The sequence below is a fragment of the Chiroxiphia lanceolata genome, chromosome 11, assembly GCF_009829145.1.
Source record: "Chiroxiphia lanceolata isolate bChiLan1 chromosome 11, bChiLan1.pri, whole genome shotgun sequence".
NCBI classification, from domain to species: Eukaryota; Metazoa; Chordata; class Aves; order Passeriformes; family Pipridae; genus Chiroxiphia; species Chiroxiphia lanceolata.
The window spans coordinates 9,136,456-9,153,293 of NC_045647.1; the positions used below are offsets into that span (position 1 = coordinate 9,136,456).

The 16,838-nt window shown below is 35.3% G+C and overlaps 1 protein-coding gene across 1 annotated transcript in view; it reads left to right on the forward strand.

Annotated features, from left to right (window-relative positions):
* CFAP20DC (CFAP20 domain containing) overlaps positions 1 to 16,838 on the forward strand; it is a 71,265-nt gene that overhangs the window by 21,680 nt on the left and 32,747 nt on the right. The window contains 6 exon segments of the mRNA XM_032699489.1: positions 866 to 1,022; positions 4,676 to 4,825; positions 10,164 to 10,300; positions 11,455 to 11,653; positions 12,189 to 12,335; positions 15,816 to 16,141. Coding sequence (XP_032555380.1) covers positions 866 to 1,022; positions 4,676 to 4,825; positions 10,164 to 10,300; positions 11,455 to 11,653; positions 12,189 to 12,335; positions 15,816 to 16,141 — 1,116 coding nt within the window.

Here is a 16,838-nt window from a genome sequence, read left to right on the forward strand (position 1 = left end):
TTGTATAAAATCTCTGGTTTTTTCTAGGACGATCATGGAATTGTAATATGGTTTACATGCAAAATAGATACCTGTAACTGCACTCCTGTATTATAAAATACAGCAATAGACAAATGGTGAATTAAGTGGAAAAAAGATTAAAATTGAGAGAATTTAAAGAGTAGTGGAATAGTGCAGGAGAGTATAGCACATTGATGTTAGTGTTCTAACAGTGTTTCCTGAACCAAATAACCATCTAATGAGAATTAAAACGGGTATTTAAGTAGGATCTTTAGCAACTCAGGCAATAGCCATTATCTGATTTGCCTTTTGGAAAGGTCTTACTGCAAATGGATAACACTTATTATAAAGAAGTAGTAGTTTTAAGATGTTGTGATACGTTGCACTCTAGTCCAAACTAGAAATTTACCAGATAGTTTCATTATGGAAGGGGTGCCAGTTTTGGAGAGGTCCTTTTGTTGTGAATCTCAGAAAGAAATCATCAAAGAATCTCAGACTTAAACTTCAGTAAATCTTAACTTACGAAGTAATACTGGATAACGATTCTTGTTCCCCCCAAGAAATCCTTCAATAAATATGCTTTCTTACAACTCAGCTGCAAAACATATGGTGGATATGCTGTGCTGAACTCCCTTGGGCTGGCAGTCACTAGGTCATACACCCTTATCTGTTTGTAAAAGTAATTGTTCAAAATGCAAATACAGCAATATCTTATTTTGATATCAAAATGTTCTGCATTGTGAATCACAGCCTGTGAGAATCTAATACTCCGCTGACGCTCCATTTGTAGAGAACTATACACTCATACTCTTCTGCAGTGATTAGTGTTGGGGTTTTACTAAAGAGTATTGTTTCTCTTTTCTAGTGGTGCAATATGTGTATTGACTTGGCAGCATTCACCAGTGAAATATTCAGAGGAGCTGTCTTCCAGTCTTTGGATGGAATTATTATTTCAGCTAACTGTAAGCTACGAAAGATCTTCACTTTAAAATCCAAGCCGCAAGATACAGCTGAGGAAAATGGTGTGTTTTAGTTACTATCTTCTCTTAATCATAACTGTTCACGTAAAATCAAAAGCTTCTTTTTCATCAGATTGGCAATTTGAAAGATTACATGATTTCATGAAATTAAGGTAGTAACGCAGCATATTAAATCTGCCAGTGACAGACACATATTTAATTAGTTAATTAAATATGTGTGTACTCCTCTCTTTTAAACATTGAATTCCTTGGAAGTATTTTATTGAACAAATTCAGGTAAGATTTATCAAGTAGAGAGCTTGTTTTAATGAGAGTCTCTTATGCTGGTAGAAATCAGGTTTTGGCCAAGAAGAGAGTGCCTGAAAGGAAAGAGAAATACTTAAAACTTAGCAACATTTACTGTTTGTTTTCTTAGTTTTGGACATTAGCAGCTGATGAAAGATTTCTCCTTTAAATAATCCAGGAAAAAACTGTTACAAAACAATGTTATATGAAACAGAGCTATGAAACTATCATAAACACCTCTGATCTTATGTCCATTTATCCTAATGTGTCCTTGTTTATTGGGAAAATAATGTTGGTGGTGAACTGAAAAATTAGAGGTCTTTTTTTTCTGTGATAGAGCAGGATATTGGTCAAAGTTTACCAGTCTCCATGCTAGCATCATAATCCTGAATCATCCTTTTCCAAGGGAAAGAACTGCGTTCCTCACTGGTATTTGCAGTAATAGAAGAGGAATTGCAAAAGCACAGCTGGCACTTTCTTATTTTAAAGGCACCCTAGGTATAGTTCAGCTTCAATTTCATTCACATTTTCATTTTGTGGCTTTTAAAGAACACACCTGAAAAAAAGGGGTCTGGTTTCAGAAGGAGGGATAGTCAGCAGTATTGTAAGGGTAACAAAATGTATCTTCCATTTGGAAATTCTAAACCAATAGGGGAGAATAAGCAATCCTTGTGATTACTCCTCTGATTTCTTGTAGGTAAGGCTGGGGAAAAAAAATAATTTAACAAATGTCTGCAGAGAGAATCTGATAAATTCTCAGCAGGAAACTGCAGTTAGAGGTCTCACTGGCATTAATTTAATTTAATTCCATTGGTGCATTGTTTTTTCTCTTCCATTCTAAACAGTTTTTGAAATGTGCTTAAATGTTCTAAATGAGTTCCAAAATTCTAAAATGTAGTTAGCATAATGAGTAGACAGCTTTAATAAACTGTGTGCATAGTAAAATATTGTACTTTTAATTACTTCATTATCAATTCTATGATTATTACACAGCTGGTGGGCATTAGTATTTTCTGTATATTTATGAATTCCTCATCTAGGCAATTCATAGGATCATAGAACTGTTTAGGCTGGAAAAGACCCTTAAGATCATCGAGCCCAACCGTTAACCCAGCACTGCCACCACTAACCGGTGTCCCTGAGAGCTACATCCAGGGATAATGACTCCACCACTGCCCTGGGCAGCCTGTCCTAGTGCTTGACAACCCTTTCAATGAAGAAATTGTTCCTAATATCCAATCTAAACCTCCCCTGGAACAACTTGAGGCCATTTCCTCTTGTCCTGCCGCTTGTTACCTGGGAGAAGAGACCAACACCCACCTCACTACAAGCGATAAGGTCTCCCCTCAGACTTTTCTGGAGGCTGAACAACCCCAGTTCCCTCAGCTTCTCCTCTGGTCTTGTTCTCTAGACCCTTCTTAAACTTACATTGCAACTGAAGGTTTGGCTGAATTAAAATGATTCTACACTTCCTACCCAATTACAGAAAAACAACAGTAAGGGCTTTTTTGTTATTATTAATTAAGTTTCAGATAACAATCACTATTTGATAAAGCTTTTGCCCTCTCAGATGATTGGACCAGTTAGTTGAGCTCCACTGAATGCAATGACTTTGCGATTTGTAATGAGAGTTGTCATGCTTTAGCCCCAGCCTTCAACTAAACACCACACAGCTGCTCACTCACTTGATCCCTTGTGGGATTGGGTCGACAAGTGGAAGGGTAAAAGTAGGAAAACTCATGGGTTGAGATACAAACAGTTTAATAATTGAAGTATTATAATAATAAATTGCAATGAAAAAGGGGGGAGGGAGAAAAATAAATCCCAAGAAAAACAAATTATGCAAATGAAAAACAATTGTTCACCAGCAGCAGCCCCCTCAGTCAGCTTTCCCTCTAGTTGATATGTTGAGCACATTGCCATATGGTCTGGAGTATCCCTTGGGTCATTTGGGGTCAGCTGTCCCTGCTGTGTCCCCTCCCAGCTCCTTGTGCACTCCCAGCCTCCTCGCTGGCAGGGCAGCATGGGAAGCTGAGAAGGCCTTGTCTCCTTGTCTTAGTGAAAACACCGATGATCAACAACTAAAACATCAATATGTTACTAACACTTCTCATCCCAAATCCAAAACACAGCACTGTACCAGCTACTAGGAAGAATATTAACTCTATCTTGACAGAAACCAGGACAAGGGTCGAGTTCTTTGCTTCAACCTCCTTGTGGTTGAAGCAGTGGTTTCAAAGTGCAGTGAGTGTGTTACTCTTTTTAAGCAGCAAGTTTACAGTATGCTTTGTATTCTTAAAATGATAGCAAATGCAAAGGAGAAACCGCTTATACTAAGAAATTATTTCGGTATGAGATCATTGAGATAGAAGAAGAAATAATTCATCTTCTCTGCTCCATGATACTGAGGTATACAAGCTTGATCTATACCTAGTTTCTGGTTTCCATAGTAATCCCAAAGTTCTGTAGGGGGTTTTTATCACCAAATATTGTCCAGCAGTGATAAATAATGTACTGGCTTGGCAAAAAAAATGGTTGAAAAAATACATCCACTACTGAAGCACAACATGGAACACTTGAATTTTTTTATTATTATCTCAATATTACATCCATTATTCAAGTTTGGGGTTTGGGCTATGTTTTCCTCTTCTTATCCTTGGAAAATGGGCTAATATTCATTTCCTTACTATATTTAAGTCTTCTAAAATTTGGAAGGAATTGGCATCGTAACATCAGGCATAGTTCTGACATGGATTCCTTTCTTCAAAGAGAATAGCTTTCATAAACTCAGTGTATATTGGTTATCAAAGAGAAAGCAGAGATAGTCAGATCACATTCTACTAGTGCCTGATGTCACAGGAATAGATAGGTTGACAGCTTTTTAGTTTTTCATGAAAGTGTAATGGTGTCCAAATTTTGAAATTAAAGCTTGTGAAATTCTTTATTTGCATATATGGGACTTCTCCTTTTGCTACTTCAGTACCACTGGTATAAATACCATTTTCAGGTGTTCATTTTATATAAAAATCACTATATCAGTATTACAATTAAAGCTGAGTTGTAATAAAAATTTTAAAAAATGTATCTTGTGGTTCTGTTTTGCTTGTGCACTTGAGAAATCAAAGAAGTTGGTTTCAAAGAAGTTGATTTTCTTTTCCAGCCACTAGTGTATATTACTTTAACTGCATTTCAAAATTTTTGACCTAAAAATTTACACAATATAACTCTAAAATTTACGTGCTTATTGTCTTAAAAGTGAACAATTACAGCAAATTTTTCAAATTACTATAGTCTGTTAAATTGTTGCAGCCATATGAACTAAAGTATATGTAATCTACCAAATAATGTGAGTTGAATTTAATTCCATAATGTCATGTGAGTGAAGTAAAGCCCGTGTTTTTTGATTCTAGTTACGCGTGTTGTTCCACATGATCCCACACATGTTATTCCTCGAACCTGCCAGCTAAATAGAGATGTGCCACAAGTTACTCAACTGCTGAACCTAACAAAAATTCACAAGCCAGAAATAAAATGTAGAGAATATCCAGTGCAAGAAACAGGTATTCTGTTGTATTAAAATACTGTGGATATGATCTATACAGTATGTGTACAAATAATGGATGTTTTTGTAAAAGTTCCAGTGTCTTAAAATAAAATGTGACAGCTCCTGCAGAGGTGCAGTGCCATGAGCACGTTGACTGTTTTGTACTTTGAGATCTATGTGCAGTCTGAACAATTCTAATTCAGGTGTGGGATTTATAATAGTATTTGAGATATGTCATCTGAATGTACACTGAAGTGTTCAGTACACTGAAGTTGGTACACTTCTTTTTGAACTCTGTTCACATAAATGAAACTCTTCTGACAACATGACCATGCAGTCTCCTCAGCTTATACTCTGAAATAGGAGATCTTGTATTATTGGTGTCTCAGAATTATTTGAATGTTTCCGTAAGCTACAAGATAATAAACCATATAATTCAGATTTTGGTGGCATTGCATAGAAGAGATTTATTAAAGACATTGGGCAGTCATGTGCTAATACAAACTATTGACTTGGGTAAAAAGTAAGAGAAAGAAAAAAGAGGATTAAATTTTAAATTATTGTTCCAGCTGAAGGCTATCAACAGGAGACCTCAAAAGTGTTTTTTTTCCTAGGCTCTGTATTGTTTGTTATAGTTATGAATAATCTCAACAGAGATGGGAATTACATGGGGTAAAAACTGTGATGTGATACAGATACTAGTTTAATAAATTGTGGGACTTCAGAGAGTTTTAAACTTGTGAGATGGGCAATCCCCTATGTGCTTTTTCATGAAGAATGGTACAGACCAGGTAACATGCAGGAAACATCATGATCTGGGAAGCAAGGTTTCAGTTTACTGCTTTTATTTCTTGTGGCCACCATGTTGAAAAATTATGATCTAGGGACCACTGTACTGGGTAAATGTGTAACATGATACCCTGTAAAGTCTGGCTTTGCTAAATGCAAAGGATTGTACATTGGGGAGGAATGTTAACTGCAGTTACGATTTGAAGTATCAAAATTAAATGACTCGAGGAAGGAAGGTTATCATCACCCTAGATACAGCTCAGTAGAATTTTCAGATTTTAATATTTTTTGAAAAACTAAGATAGTAGCAGGAAATTCAAATACATATGAAATGAAAGAGGTATCAAACCTTTAAATCAGTTTTGCATTATTATCTGAAATACTTTATACATAATCAGTTAAACCATCTCAGAAAAGATTTTACAGACCAAGAAGTGATTCAGGGAGAAGCAGAATGAATGAAAAATTCTCATGTGAAGATAAGCTGAAGTACAAAGAAAGTTCAATAAAAGCTGTTTTTCCTATCTCATGGCACAAAACCAAGAGAAAATGCCCTGCTATACAGAATATGATTAAAATATGGAATCCACTGCTACAAGAAGCTGGTAAAGAAATTTGTATGATTCCAAAATCAATTGGCCATTTATATGGGTAAGAGTAATGTATTTAGCACCAGTTAAAATGTGAAGGGAAAATTTAATCTTATACTTCCAAGTTTTTCCGCCCTTATTCTAAGAACTGTGTTGAAGGCAGATGATTTCATACATCTCTACTGAAATTTTCTTGGAGCATTTCTGAAGCATTTGGGTTTGGCCTTGTTTTGAAACTGGATGTTAAGAGAGATTATTGGCCTGTTCTAGACTAGCACTTCCTGTGGGTTTATGTTTTAAGTTGGCATGTCTGTCTGCATAAGATTTGTAAGCCAAGAATCGGTAGAAACTGAACTGGAGATGCAAATGCCAAGATTTGAAATTGTTTAAATAGACTTGGGCCAGAGAATTTACACGTTTTTTACTAAAGCTGCTGTTTTGCTTTAAAACTGTGTATTGTTTCCTACCTGCAGTAACGTCAACAGCAGAATTTCACTAAAGCAAATGTCTTTAGTCCTTATTGTTTTGATTCAAAATACTGATTATCTTCTTAAAATAATTTTGTAATGAGATAGATCATCGTTGAAGAACAGCAGTAGAGAGAGATGTAGATTGTTTGTGTTCATTATTGGAACTCTGCAGTTGTAAAATTATTCATAACCAGTAATGGTCTTAACATAACCATGTAAAGAATGAAATAAAATTTTCAGCTATTGACAAGTTTCTTTGCTAGCTAAACAAACTCAGGGGTTTTTTTAATCAGTTTTTTGAGTTTTGAAGACATCAGCTACAATTCCAATGGGGAAATAAATCGATGTAGAAAAAAAACATATTTTTCACTAATGTTTCACTAAATTTCATTGATTAGAATTCTAAACATATCAAAAATGTAATTTGCTTACTCCCAGCTTATTACTGTTTTTGTAAATCCAGTTGGATGCATGCATAACTGACCTGTACTCTTTTTTTTTTTTAAGTTATTCTGTACATCCATAGTAAATATCTAGAATATTTGCAAGCACTTCTTAAAAATGAGAGTTATAATGGATTTTAATGAGTGCTCTGATTCATGTCTTTCATGGAGAACTGATAGTTTCACTCTTCTTAAAATGTTGGATTGATTGTTATTTTCAGCATAAAATTGAGGAGTACATAAACTTCGTCCTGCTAGAGCTTAGAAAAATGCACAGGTGAAATCTCTCTCTATAGCCACCCTCTTTCCTCTACTCTTTTGTTACATTTTTATTGGCTTCTGAACAAGACACAAGGCTAGACCTTTGGTTTAGACCATATAATAGTTGTAATGTCTTACTGAAGTATTTCATTTTCCTCTTGCTCTGTACCACCTTCTGTGAGTCATATGATTATACCAAAACAGGGTGGTAGAACATGTTTTGAGAAGGAAGTTGGACTGAAGTAGTTTAGAAGTGGGTCTGAACAAGCAAATTAGATAAAGAACCCATTTCCAACACATCTTCATCAGTGTAGGCATTGTTAGAAGTGGTGCTGTAAGTAAAGAAGATACATTTTTATCCTACTGGGCTTAGTGCTTTCTCACTCTTGAGGATTCTCATCTTTAGTATGTGAATTCAGGGAATAATGATTTCCACCGTTTCTGTTAAAATGCTCTGGAAATACATGTGCAAAGTATTGATCAAAGGAATAAGATTACAGAGAATGATAACAACCATTTAAGTTCAATATTACACCATCTCATGAAACTCTAAGGAAAAATAAACTTTGAGAGCAACCTTGATAATATCAAAGGTTTTTAAAAAACACTTTTTAAAGTTCTTTTCTTCTGCTTTTACCAGAATATGAAAAAAACAACTCATAAATATTTCATCCTCCACACTAAGCTCCCATGCTGGTGCTTTTTTAAGTTAACTTTTGTTCTCCCTCAATGTACCTCATTAATAAAGGCAATCTTTGTCCTGTAGCAGCTGAAATGAATAATAGGAGTTTTACATTTTTGCTTAGAGTAAGCCCCTTCATACATTTACTTGTTTAAGTTATATTCATCTTCTTTTTTCGAGCAAGTCCCAGTTTTGTAATATTAAAGGGGAAATAATACTTTTAAAGTATTATTGCCCTACAAGTAGTCCAGCCAAAGTTCTGTTATAAAGTTGGATTATAAATTTGCCTTTGAAGTAGCAGAGGAATCTGTGGAATCCAGACTCTCAGAGGCTGTATTCAAAAATAAATACTTCTTGACTTGATTGCCAAAATACAAGGGACTGTAAAATTTAGATGAGTACAATAGTGTGAATGATGTATCTAAACAGAAAAATGACTGTGAATTTAAAATAAGACTCAAGTTTTACCATCAAGGCTACAAAGACATATAGCCCTTAGGAATATATAGGAAAGTAATTAATGATAACATCCCTCAGCTGCATGAAAACTAAATGCCTTCAGTTTAAGGTCTAATGTTTTTTTTAACCCCATCTTACAAACATAGCATGTGGGCCTCCAGACACGCTTTTCAAATTTCGGAAGTTGACCTCCTTGAAAATGGAAGCTTTGTAAATTTAAGTGCATTTTAATTGGAAAATGTTCTTTTTATCCATTAAACTTTTTGTTTGTTTGATAATCAAAAGCCCAAATTATTTTTAGTATCATCCACTTTTAATTACACATAATATTCATTATGTCATCGACACCCTGTTATGTGTAGATGTAGGTAATTAATTGCAGTCAATTAATGTGTTCATAAAGAGAGATATTAATGCAAATCAACTTTTCTAATTGGAGCTAACAACATCCCAAGGTAGTCAGCAAATTAAAGAAATTGATGTTAAACCAAAACAGGTCGTCTAATCTTGTGAAATGGCAGCTGTTAGCAGCAACCAAATGTCACATTAGGAAAAAGGGGGGAAGGTAATGGCAGAAAGTGGCTTCTTTTGTGCTTATTAGTACAGTAAATTATGGTATTTGGGGGCTAGTGCATGATCTGTTTTTCATTTCCTTGATGACACTGTAAGTAAAGCTGATCTTGAAATAAGGTTATGAAAAATGCTTAGGGGAATCGACAAACTGTTTTATTTCTACTTAGTTGCTTTATGAAGGTATCAGATCTCTAAAGTGAGATAGCAGTTTAACACTGAAGTTGTAGCAAGAAAATATCTTTGGATGGTTTAAGTATTAAATATAAATTAATGTGAAGATACTGTTTTTATCAGTCTGGAAAGGAGAATTCACTGACAATCTTGGAGAATTAAAAAAGAGGAAAATAGATAGTACATGCAGTTCTGCAACTCTGATGATAAAATTAATACATACTCATTTTCCTGTCCTTCCTTTTTAAATTTTTTCAGAACATTCACCTGCATTCCATGTTTACTTTTTGCTTGTCTTGCAGACTGGTTGGTAATTTCTGTGCTTGAAAAGAATTATTTGAATAAATCTACACTTTAAGCAGTAAAAAAAAAATAGTAAAAGGGGCAGAACATTTTACCAGCAATAGAGTGTGTTTGCAATATTAGGGCTCAGCCCTGGCAATACAGTAAATTCAGTAATTTCAAAAAGCAAGCTATATAGTAAAGAGTAAATAATTCTCTTAGCTGTGACTGATACCTTGACAGCCTTGCCTCAGGTTTTTTGTGTTATTATTTATTTATTCTGTTATTTATTAATTAGAGTTCTTTTTTCTTCCTGTCAGAAGTTAGGTTTTCATTGAAGTTCTAAAGAAATCATGCAAACCAATTTTTTGTTTATAAATATCCCCCTTTTAAATAAATCTTTAAAGCAAGGGGATTAGAAATATGTCTCTGTAATGGACCAGAACTTTCTTGCTTGTATGTTGACACACTTTATAAAGTGGACATTTGCTATTCCTATGTTTCTAGGGATTTAAAGAAACATAGTTTTTGAGTATATGTAGTATTCATAATTCTTTTAGTTGATTTGAAAAATACTACTTTTTATTGTTTGTAAGTACTGTAATTTTTATAACTGTTATTTTTCTTAACTTAGGTAGCTTGGTTAATAGAGGACAAGGCAACATACGCAGCAGTAAAACTCGAGATGTATCACATATTGCCTTTGGATCAAAAATCCTTGGGCCACCTCCATCTTCAAACAGGAGAGTCAGTACAAAGGTACCTGGAGAGGTAAGAAGGTTTAAATTCCTACAACACTGCTGGCACTTCAGCAAAGGAAAAGATTGACAAGCAGAGGAATTGCACTAAAGGTTTGTTTCAGAGGCTGTCCCTGGAATACTGTGTTAGGTCATGGACCCCAGTGCAAGAGATCCTGTAACATCCACTGGGGAGCAAGGAAAATGCTTGGGTGGCTACAGCACAGGGCATGGATTGGTTCATCCCCCAGGACAGAAGGCTAAGGGAGAATCTGGTTGCTATTTTCAATTAATGCAGGGCTATAGAGAAGCCAGGCCTCTTCTGAGAGGTGCCATGAAAGACCAAGAGGCAGAAAGCCCTAATGACAGGGGGTCTCTGACTAAACATAGTGATAAATATAATGATATAAAGTGGTTCACGACCAGAACAGGGTCACAGGGAGTTGTGGAGCTCAGAACTTTCAAAGACAACAAAACATGACTGAAACAGGCTGATTTAACTTCAGCATCGTGCCTAAAGAGGTTTCGTTCTACCCTAATTACTGTGATTTCTTATCATTCTTATCTTTCTGAATTTTTTGTTCTAGACTGCTGAAATTAGTGTGTGTAAATATTTTTCCTTATGATGAGAGCTGTTGTACAGAGCAGAAACTGCATTTCAGTATGCTCTGGTGGTCAACCATACAGTAGCTGATGTGATGCTGTCGATTCCAATGCCAGGGAAAACCCCTGCTCTCAGTCTGCCAGCAAACAACATGCAGGTTTTTGGAATCTCCTCAGGACTACAATTCCCAGTTTAACATTGTGACTTAAGGATCCACTTCTGTAGGAAGTCAGTTGAAAGCTAAGGTGTAAAATGAGATTCCTTTCTCCCAAAAAGAAAAGACTTCTGAAGTCTGGAATAACTACAAGTTTTATTCTTTTTATTCTAATAGCGAATTTTATTTTTTTTTTCACTTTTCTTTGCCTTGTTTTCCCTTCACTCAGTGAAAAAAAAACCCTGCCTGTTACTAGGCTGTAAAAATTGAGCATAGCACACTGAATCACACCTACCAGGAAGTTTCCTGAAAGGTTAGTAATTAAAAAAAAGATTTGGAAATATTTTATTTGAAAAAATAAGCATAATTCAAAATGTGTATTTACTTTGGAGTATTTTGAAAGCTGTTACATTTTTTGTCTTTTATCAAGAAAATAATGTCTTTCAAGGTAACAAAGACCTCGGGTATCAAAAGTAATAGATCATGCCAACTTCAAAATTCAGGACTGCCAGCTGAATCCATACAAGACATTGAGAGATTGGAGCTATCATTCTCATCATACAATGATTATTTAGATCAAGGAGGCAAAAGAAATACTCACCAAACAACTGAAGATACATGTCAAAATGGTAAGAGTATAAAGCAAAGAATATGTAGAGTTTTCAAACTGCCAAAATTTGTGCGTTATTCTGCCTTTGGAATGTAAGACTTAATTCTTTGTTTTTCTAATCCCTTATCTACCTTATTAATTACTGAAGACATATTTATTAAATCATAGCTTATTCTCCTGTATGAGCTTGAATAAATGCTCATTTTCTCTGCAGGTATTCGTATTGTGTTTGAACCAGGGGTCAGCACCTGCTGGCAGTAGCCACAGTTTATGCACATACTCCGCTTTCCCTCATGCTGTGCAAACAACTGAGCTGCTGCAGTGGCTCTTGATTACTTTGCAGACTTTTGCAAGCCTGTTTTTTATAACTTCTATGGCTTACCCATCTTCCATACCTATTATTAAATTTTTACTTCCTTGTGACTGTCATATTCCTGCTGCCCTACAAGACTCCCATGCTATTTGGAAGATGTTTGTATCCCAGTATAGTGGTGCATTATGCACACAATATGAATGTTCACAGGCATTTCATAAGCTTCTGCATTGCATTTCAGACCCTGAAATTCAGACTGAGAAAACATCTGTGAGTGGAGAAGCAGATTTTCAGCTCACCTCACCACAAGTACCAGCACCAGACAAGAACAGTCATAAAAGATTATCTCTAAAAAATGCAGCCAAAACCACATGGGAGATAACCAGTGGTATGATGCTCATTTTATATTATTTTACATTTCATTTCTGTGTGGTGTGAGGGACTATCTGTTGTAAATTTCAAAGGACCCAGAAGCAGTTCACATAAAATATAAATGTCTGTGTTGTGGGGGATTACGGAAATCAAACACCCTGCAACAGAATTGCTTTTGAACGTTAATAAAGATTTGCAGGATTAAGCAGAGTACCAGAGCAGTGAATGAATATAAAAAGAAACATTCTGTGCTCTCATAATTAAAGGAAAAGAACTAAAAATAATTTATTTTTTAAATTTCTAATAAATTTAACACTGAAGATTCCAAACATGAAATTTTACTTGTCACAAATAAGAGTTTAGAATATTAACTGTGGTACCTATGTAATCTCAGGGGGTTTTGTTTGTTTATAAAGTTCAGTGGTGAATTATATTTTGTTCTTATTCACAGAAAGACACCTCAGCTTATGTTTTGGGTTGTCTGACAAAGTGTAAATTTACATAAACCTATGACAAGGCCTTGGAACAAAACCACATTCCCCAAGCAAGTACAAGCTTCCATGGTTTCTGCCTCCTCTTTTACACTGTGGTCAAAGCAACTTGTATCAACAAGAATCCATCATACACTACTCTTATCATCAGGCATTTAATAATCTTGAACCCTGTGCAGCCATAGCCTGTGGAGATCTTGGAGCAGCACTACACTTTTTCTACCATTAGCTTGAGTAAATATTAATTTAAATTTGTTGGGGATAGGGGAGCTTTCGTAAGTGATTGTTCTGATTACCTTAGGGGTTAGGCATTGCTATTTATAATAATGTCTCTTAGATTTATTATAACCTCAAATCAGCATGTCTTCTGTAACAGGTGTGCTGTACCTTTACCGAGGTAAATTGTTTTTAACCAAGGGGAAAAAATAAAGTGAGTGAACATTGTTTATGCCAATCTTATTTATTCAATGCTGAAACCTTCATTAAAATGTTAGGCTGCAATTAGAAGCTTTAGCATAAGTCTGACTATGTAGAAGAGCTAATTAGATGTTAAGGTGATCATTCTTGCATTTATGTTGTTTGCTGCAATGTTGTGATTACATAGTAGTTTGCATATTTTGCTGAGAAAGTACTCCAAATTATTTGTTACAATTGACATGGAAATGCTGAGTTAAAAAAAAAGAAATTGTAGTAGAAATTTGTTGGAGAGGTAATGGGATTTTGTTTGGTCCAAAACTCCCTGTAGACTATACAAGAAGTTACAGTTGCTGAACTCTGTAACCACCATAAAATATCTTCTTAAAGCCTTACAGACTTTTCTGTCTTCCCCCTCATATTTCATTAAGAGTAAATACTGTGCTATGCAAACTAATATTTACATTTAACTTGTTCCTAACTCAAGCGTATTTCTTCAACATCTCTGGAAATGAATGTTGTTCTTTTCAGGGAGGCTTAGACTAAAAAGGCAGAATATTCAGGCTAAATATTATCCCAGTACTAAGTCTTTTAAAGTAGTTCTTTATATTTCTGGAATACTTTTTATTCGGGCAAGACATTACTCACTATGTTGAGTAAAGTGATACGTAAGAAGTTTTTGGACATCTGAGGCAGAGTCAGGAGTGTAAGGCTCTAATTGCCTCCTGTTCTCTAAACACTTGACAAAAACTGTCACTTAAACTTTCTCTTCCATGTTTTGAAACTTCATTTAAAATTGACTTAAAATCTCAAAGAGCAAGTGATTTATCACCTTTTTTTTGCTTCAGAATTCATTACAAAATTTTATCTGTAACTGCAAATAAACAGCATTAGAAGTTATTCTAGAATGAGAATGGAACAGTTGAGACTGCAGTTAGGGAAGTTGGTTGTTATTAAGTCAGTAGGCCAAAATAAAAATTAAGCCACTCTTCTACTCATTCACAGTCCTTTGTGCATAGGAATTAGCAAATTCTCCTGAAGTAGGTTGTACACTAAATGTGTAACCACACCTTAGAGAGCTTGTTACAGTGATCTGAGCTGTGGGTGCTTGAAAACTGTGAAGGCAGCAAATCTAATTTCATGATGAGGAGAAGACCTTCTGAATACTAAAGAAGTGTGTGTCTTAGTAAAGCCCCTACCATTGAAACCTAGTAAAATGTATCTACACTAAAATGTGGAATGGTGGGTGCCAGACTGGTCAGAAGGCTGCAGAGTGCTGAGAGAGGAAAAAATACAAACGTTTTCTTAACCAGGTAAGTTTTGAAGATTTTGTTGTTGTTGTTTTGAAAAATGTGGTGAGTACTTTTTACTGATTCCTGGATATTAACTGGAGTTTGGTAGCTTTACTAACTGTCTTCAGTAAACTGGAAAAATCACAGCACTCAGTAAGAAGACAGCTGTTTCTTCTCGCATCTCATTCTTCTTTCTCTTACCTTCATTTATGGTGGTTCAGACTTCACACCCACCCCCCCAAGCTGCTCTATCTGCCTGAAGTGGTTACTTTAACAAAACTAAAACTAAAATACCAGAGTAAATCTACTGTATTCTGTGATGGCAAGCATTTTATTATTCCAGAGTTACTTTATTATTACATTTTTAGTATTTTTTTATTGCGGCTTTTTTGATATGGTTGATGATAAGTTCATTTTATAGAGCCAGAAAGTTTCAATATTTAGTGAATAATCCACACCACACTACCTTTAATGAAGATAAGGGAGTATGGTATACTTGAGCAATTCTCCTTTTCTCAGATGCTTTTTGAGATTGGTTTTAATCAATCAAATTGACACCTTTTTCTATACCATCATTCCAAACAGTAAAATATAAGTTAACAATAAGAATATAAAAATGGTCTTTTCATGTGTATCTGGCACACTCAATCTTTAAACCCATTTCTGGACTTTATTATTTGTTTTAAAATTGTCAGAATAGTAGTGACTGTATTCAGGGAAACTTGGTGAAACAGATATCTTCATACATTTTTTATGTCACACTATTTTTCATCAGAGCGGTAGTTTGAAATTGAGATTTAAACCGTAAGTTCTAGATGTAAAAGAAAGTGTAGAATTTCAGCCATAAAGAAGCAGCAGATTGTAATGTTATGAACTTTCCACCAATGTGTGTTTATTTTTTAAATGTCAGCCACAAAAAAAATGCCTATAGAAAAAGATCAATGGCCAAATTAAATACAATTATGCTTTCCTAGAATACAATTCAGTTCCAGGTCTCAAATCTTGGCAGCTAAATAGTTTCAGGTTTGCAAATTGCAGGCCTACATGTCGTGTACCAAAGCCTGTGTACTTTTTGATCTGTGATCTAGAAATGTTTGGATTAACCTTGCTGCACTTTGAAAGCAGCCTGATCTTTTTTATTGCATCCTCGTCACTCTTCCAGCTATATAAATCTGATAAGCAAAATGTTTCTGTACTAGAAAAACTTACTTTGCTGTCCAACTTCCCCAGAAAATAAGCATGATCAAGGTGTCACACAATTTACATGTTTGGCATTGAAATAAACGTTCTGTGTTTCAGATGAATGGGAATTTCCAGGAAGTTTCACTGAGAGTATTCGGTTGGATAGGAGTGAGCAGTTCATAGCTACTGAAGATTCAGCCTGCCATAATTTAAACTCACCCCAGAATGCCTCTGTTGAACATCACAGCAGTGAAACAGGTGATCAGCAAGTGAATAATAAAGAGATTTTCACATTTTCATCAAGACCTCGATCAGCTCCTCATGGGAAGTCTCCAAATATGTCACCAGAACGTTATGTTTTCCCTTTGGATTTGGAGCCAGACAGTAACAGAGTACATGAGAAAACACAAGATAACTTCCAAGGAACTGACAGCAGTGAAGAGGTAGGCCACTTTGTACCTGTAATTCTTGATAAAGCACTCTTCATCCTAAAACTCTTAGGATGAGATTCTGTCTTCGAGCTAGACAGAGGATAAATCATCTTTTCCCCATATACCTACAGGTAGATTTGTCTTTGTCAGGTTGCTGTGTCTAACTGGATACAGGAGTGAAACTGCAGGTGTACCATGTGTAAAAAGTGAACAAAAGAAACCCAACTCTCTGTCAGCCCCTGTGCTAGCAGAGAGATGTGAGAATTGTGCATCATTACTCAAAAATCATAGATTGCATCATAGATTTGGGTGAGATACAAGTCCATTATGGTTGCTTATGAGTGCAGTAAACAAGACTTCATTGTGCATCTTAAAACTGTAAGTGGAGACTATTTTTGCTCACTGACATTGTTGAAAGTGAATTAAGAAATTTCAGCTTTTGAATGCCAGTTGATTATTGGTATTTCTGCTTTACATCCTGTCTGAGCTGTGTCAGCTTCACCAACTTTAATTCTTTTGCAATGTGGGAATCTTTCGGCAATAAAATTAATAAAAAGAAAAGAGACGGTTTTTTATATGTTTATATGGGTGTATACAGATCCCGTGCCAAGCACACAAAGAGAAAGCAGTAGCCAAGTACTCCTGCTTTTACAGCAAAAGAAGAACATTGGGGCACATTATTGGCCATTCTAGAGGGTTGATGCGAGAG